This window comes from Poecilia latipinna, unplaced genomic scaffold (genome assembly GCF_001443285.1).
Source record: "Poecilia latipinna isolate Pla-1442-1.1 unplaced genomic scaffold, P_latipinna-1.0 Scaffold1844, whole genome shotgun sequence".
In the NCBI taxonomy this organism is placed as follows: Eukaryota; Metazoa; Chordata; class Actinopteri; order Cyprinodontiformes; family Poeciliidae; genus Poecilia; species Poecilia latipinna.
In genome coordinates, this window is record NW_015114460.1 from 165,880 (window position 1) to 171,693 (window position 5,814).

Here is a 5,814-nt window from a genome sequence, read left to right on the forward strand (position 1 = left end):
TCTAGTGTGGTTACCAGGGGAACGCGATCTTAAAAGTTATTTGCTCCATTTGCTCCGTTTCACTTCCAGGAATTAGCGCCAGGACCGTAGCTTTATTTTGGTCTAACTGTATGTAAATGCAGTGTCGCTCATGAAGGAAAAGTAGTGCAATGAGATACCAGGGCGTTTCGCTCGACCGTCCGCTCACAGTGAGGTTTGTATGTTCGGTTAGGTAGCATTAGCATGTCACAGCTATGTAGCTAACTTGAGTCGGAGTTTATTTTCACCAAGTGGCATCATTAATAGACCAATTCTCTAAACTGTGGTTTATAATTTGTACGTTACGGGACCGATTTCATGTGAATCACAGATAGGTTGAAGTGTTGTTGTGTTCAAGACTATTTAAATGATCATTTTGTGAGAGTAGAGATGCAGGTTCATGTTGTACTTTCTCCCTGTGGGCTAATATAGATTGAAAGTCCGCGCTAAAATTCTATATTGTTTGCGAATGTTGGATGTTTACTTCAAACTCAAGGTATATGTGTTCGCCTGTCTCATTCAACACTGAGATTTGAATTCATGCCAATTGTTTTTTTCTGAAAAAGAAATAAAATGTTTTGCTTTGACACTGATGCTACTTTCCTCCCCTACACAGTTTCGTCCTTCAGAGAAATATTAGTCAGCAAGATGCCGTCACCACAAGTTCTCCAACCGGTTCTCAAAGTAAAGGTTGATGAGCTGTTTCTCAACTGGCTGAGTGATCCTGGAACACAGTCGGTCCTCAAGGATTTTCTAGACTTAATTAAAAGTGGCGAGTATAACGGCTTGAGCAGTGGAAACGCACAGGACAAAAAGTCGTTGAGCTTCAACGAGAACAACAATGTAGCATCACAGAAGAACCTTTCCGAGAAAAAGCCCCTGGGTACCAATTCAAGCCCTGCACCCAACAGCACCCTGCCCTCTCGCAGCAGCAGCAATGCACGGGTGACGGGACCCAATGGGAGAGTACTGCGGAGGTCTGTCAGCACGAAGAAGGTAAACTGTCTCTTTAAGCACAAAGTTATAACATGGACACTGCATTATGATGGCTTCAGACACAAGATCCATTGTGTTCTGCCAATCCAGATCTGGTCACAGTAGTAGCAGGTCCAGTAGGGAAGCCCAGGTATTTCTCTCCTCGGCATACATACTTCATCTCATTCCGTGCAATTCCAAGATATTTCCAGGCTGGAATGGAAATGTAGCCCCTCCACTGGGCTCTAGGTCGTCCTCCATATTTTCCCCTCCCCCCAATGTTATGCATGTGGAGAAATTGCATTAAATGACGCCTCCAAGTAACAAAAACAGCATTGATATCTTGGTGAGGAATCGTGTTATTGTTTCTTTGGAATTATTTTTGTTTTGTTTGCAAAAAAAAAAAGAGAGAGAGAGAGAGAGAGCGACATCCCCTACATACTAACTATCCATCAAATTTGTACTGGCCTTCAGATATTTTGTATAAGTTTCAAAGCAGTGATTTAAAGTATTTTTTTTTTACTTGCCATAATCTACTTTTAGCCTTCTGCAAGAAAACATGGCTATGTGACGGCAGTGAATATTTTCTATTGGGGAAAAAGTCACTGAAAGTTTTTTGTTTTTGTTTGTTTAACTGTCATTATTTCCTAATCATATGAGTGCTTTGGCTTATAGCTCAATTACATCGTAGATTTGAGCATTTTCAATCACTGTTTATCAATATGATTAATAAGTAATGCTTACTAAACAGATGGAAAGAAGTGATTTGCAGAGCTTAAATACTTTAATGCAGGATAGCTAATTTATAGGTAATAAATAGATGGAGGTAGGACTTCATGTGGATTAGAAAACGGGGTAATAATTGACCTGAAGGCACAAGTTGAGCTTCCATCAAATGTTGTCCCATTGTTACTTTTAACAATTAAAGACTTTATAATTATCAATTAACAAGTTTTTGTCATATAAAAAAAAAAAGCCTTACGAGTTGAAAATGCAAGAATCTTCAACCAGTAACGTGTTTTATTACAAAATAAAATATCTGTGAAACAAGAGCTGCAGTTAAGTGATCTTCTGATGCAGGACATTCATGTGTCGTATATTTCGTGTCAATAAATTCAAGTGTAAAATGACTAAAACTAAACGGATTAGTTCTGTAGTCGTTATATTTTTTTTGTTGAGTATTTGCAACATTTTAGAATAACATCAGGGTTTTTAATGGTTTTTATCAATTCACAATAATTGTCCAGAATAAAGCGCAGAAGCACTGCTGGGTGCGTTAGTGTCTCCATGTAAACGGTGGAAATAACGGCACTCCTCTTGTTAGCACCTTTAAATCAAATTAATGAAGGTACAGTGAAGCTTCTACCTGAAAACACTGGCTTTCCAGTCCACTAATAACTTGTATCCAAAATGTGAATCTTCACTTTGTGTGGAAAACTTTGTATTAGGGGTCAATTTCATGTTTTCATGGAAGAGGAAGCAACTGATTAGGAAAAATTCTGCATATGTGGATGTGTTTACTGTACTTCCGTGTTGCTGTTTTCTCTTGGATTTTAACTTTCTCTTGCTGGCCACAAGAGGCTGCTGACAACCCCACAGCAGTGATTATATTCCAAACAGAGTCTTCATGTTTGCGGGTCTATGTTGTAGATATTAATCAAATTGTCTAGCCCCTCCCGTAAATGAATGTGGTATGCGGTCAGGGAGTGTTTCACCCAGCCCTACCTGAATCACGAAGGTTGCTCCCTTAGTTTTTGTGTTATTGATCTTATTTCATCACATCTAAGCCTCTGGGACAACTAGTTTTAATTGTGGGGGGGGAAAACAAATCTACCTGCCAAAAGAAAGGTTAAGTCAAAAGAATGTTTGTCAAAGGACTCTCGTCCCAGTGTTGGATTATGAATGACACCGAGACCGTCGGACAGCTGGGTGTACGTGCTTCTCAAGAATACACAACCCACATGATGCCCGACTCGCTAAAGAGGGGCACAAGTGAACATTCGAGTGGTTATTGGTTGCCCATCTGTTTCCTTCCTGCCTGGAACATCAGGGCAGGAGAAGATAGTCTTATTCCCAGAGTTTCTTTGGGGAAGTAAGTCCAGTTTCTCGCTCAGTTTCTTAACTGCTCACACTGACTAGTTTGCATGGAGAACTTGCCGAATGTTTTCTGCTTCCATGTGGGAACGGTTTACGTGGATCCGTACTCTGCCCAATAACCTTTGGCCCCAATACCCGCACCACCACAGATTATTGTAAAGCAGCTGCTGGACAGTTTCTGTGTTCCGCTGCGACGTGTCACGCGTTGCGACCGCTCTGATTCACTTGGTATCAAAAGCGATAATGATGTCGTACGGGTGTGATATTTCTATTTTGAGACAACAAAAATAAATTCCGGCATTCAGATGCATTCTTTAAAGGATTACTCAAAAATTCGATTTATGTCACACTGATGCAGGAGGGGACAGCTGCTCTGACTTTGACATCAGACACTGATAAAGATAGCCTTGGTTCCCTTGTGTTGGCATTAGTTACTCAGAACTCTGGCAGTGAGATGAGGTGTGGCAGCACATTCATCCTCTGCTTAATTTACTTTTATACCGCCTCTATTAGATGCTGCCCATTGTCGGGATATGTGGCCGTAGATTGTTTATTTAAAGTATGTACAGTAAATGCAAGGTCTTTGTGAATGGTTGGCTTTCCTGCCTGCTAGCTCAACCCAGAAAATTATTTGTCTTGTGAGCACTTGGCCATCGACAAAGAACCGATACTTTGTGGACGATATGCAGCGGTTAAAACGACTTTTCTTTGACGTGACGAGGAGAACGCGTTTCTCAACCTCTTTATCTTTTTTTTTTAACTTGCTTAGTGGGGTTAAGCAACATAGCTGCTGTTACAAGCAGGGGCCTCTGAGAACATGTTATCAGTTGCCTGCCTTTCAAAAGGGGGGAGAGATGGTGTCATTCCTCAAAGTGCTTTTGTTTTAGTTGGGGTTGGACGTCAGGAGTGGACAGTTTCAAAGCGTGGTTTCACATCAGATCGGAAAAAGCTTTAGCAATGGGTACTTTTACGTTCTGTGATTTCAGACGGAAAATAGCTGAAAATGATAAAATACACCTGTAGAAACTACACCACATTTACTACGGTGTCTTTTACAGTGGGGCATGAGATTTAAGATTTTGTCTGTGGTGTTCTTTTGCTCCCTTCAGTTCATTTTATCCACCGTTTTTATTAATGTCTGCATGCATGTGCAGGTAAAATGTATCAAATTGCTGGGTAAAAAACATCCTGAAATCAGTTCAGTCATCTGCTGATGTACACCTGTTGTTCCCAAAGATGGGTTCACATTTCTGATGGTAGACTGTCTTGTTGAGCAAGAAAAAAAAAAAGTGCTCAATTTAAATAAAAATAATAATGCTGATAAAGATGCTGCTGCTTCAAACAGCAAAAATGATCTATCCTCTAGATTTATAGAGGAGAGTTTTTTTTCTTCAATAAACTGTATTTACTGGAATAAGTTAATTGAAGGTGAGCAATATGTTGTAAACAAAAAATAATGAATAAAAAAATAAATAAACGGAAGTGGCACCAATGGTTCAGTGTCCTTCCTGTGCTAAAAACTCCTTTCTGGAAAAAAAAAAAAAAAACAACTTGTTACACATGTGCAGACATGCTAGTTGATCTCTGCTGTGCTGGATGTTACTCCCCTGCATCCCTTCATCCAGATTAGATCGTCACCTTCATTAACAATATTCCTCATGGGCAATAGGATCCCTGCTGCAGCTGAATACCCTAAAGTCCTCTAACTTAGGATCTTTTATCCACTTCTTCTACTCTGCAGGCTTGTAGGTGTTTTTTTTTTTTTCAGCTGTGTGACGATGCTATTGCTTTTATTCTTATGCAATATGGCTTGATCTGCTTACATCATAAAGTAGATCCTGGCACCCATGCTGTCAGTCAGTGAGTTCATCATGTTATCAGTAAATCAGGCCTATGTTTGGCACATTTTCACATTACTTTCCTAATCCTTGTCACATATATTGAGCGGCGGCAGCACACTTACTCATGATGTAACCGCGCTTGTAGCTTAAAAGGTTTTGTGCACAACTTGCCCCTCTGGTGCAACTAGGTTACCAATGCTAAGTCTAAAGATATCTGTTCTTAGCGTTAGTGGAGCATCGTGTATGCTGCTTTATCTGGTGTTTGTTTGAGTAATGGTCACTTACTCGAAATGTTTCATTTTAGCTGTTGTGTAAGGAGGTGAATATGACGGGGCACATGTTTGTGTACAAATCAGATTTACTGCCGGAGTTTACAGATTAGAGACGCATGGTGGAGTCACCGGGTTCCTGTGTTTGTTTTCATGTTGTTAAATTGATCCATCAGAGTGGAGACAAAAGCAGCTTGTTGACCCGCTGGCTTGTTGTAGTTCGGATTGATTGCCGAAGGTTTCTCATCTTCATGATTTTTTAAGGGCAAACCCTTAATGTTGATCCCAGAAGCAGGTCAAATTCTAATAGGCATCACATGTTGTTGTGATAGCAGCAGCTCTTGCCTCTTAAAACGTAAATTTAGTTTGTTTCATGTTGTCAGGAACTCGGCAGTAAGGGCAAAAATATTCTCTTTAATTTCTCTATTAAAAAAAAGTTCATACAAACCCATCAAAAAGCAAAAATCTAGAAAAAGAAAATGTTGGCAAACAACTGTTTTAAATCAATATTGCAAAAAAAAAAAAAAAAAAAAAAAAAAAAAAAAGAAAAAAAAAAAAAAAAAAAAAAAAAAAATAAAGAAAAAAAAATAAGTTGGGAGAAAGGGAAACAGCGG

The 5,814-nt window shown here is 39.5% G+C and overlaps 1 protein-coding gene across 4 annotated transcripts in view; it reads left to right on the top strand.

Annotated features, from left to right (window-relative positions):
- Nucleotides 1–5,814, top strand: part of ppp2r3b (protein phosphatase 2, regulatory subunit B'', beta) — a 27,248-nt gene continuing 21,434 nt past the window's right edge. For 3 of the 4 annotated variants that reach the window (XM_015014748.1, XM_015014752.1, XM_015014751.1), the window contains exons 1-2: nt 1–193; nt 635–1,014. In XM_015014748.1, coding sequence (XP_014870234.1) covers nt 667–1,014 — 348 coding nt within the window. In that variant the 5' untranslated portion in view covers nt 1–193; nt 635–666. Of the gene's footprint in view, nt 194–489; nt 515–634; nt 1,015–5,814 lie in introns of those variants that run through there. The other variant, XM_015014749.1, reaches the window with a different exon arrangement.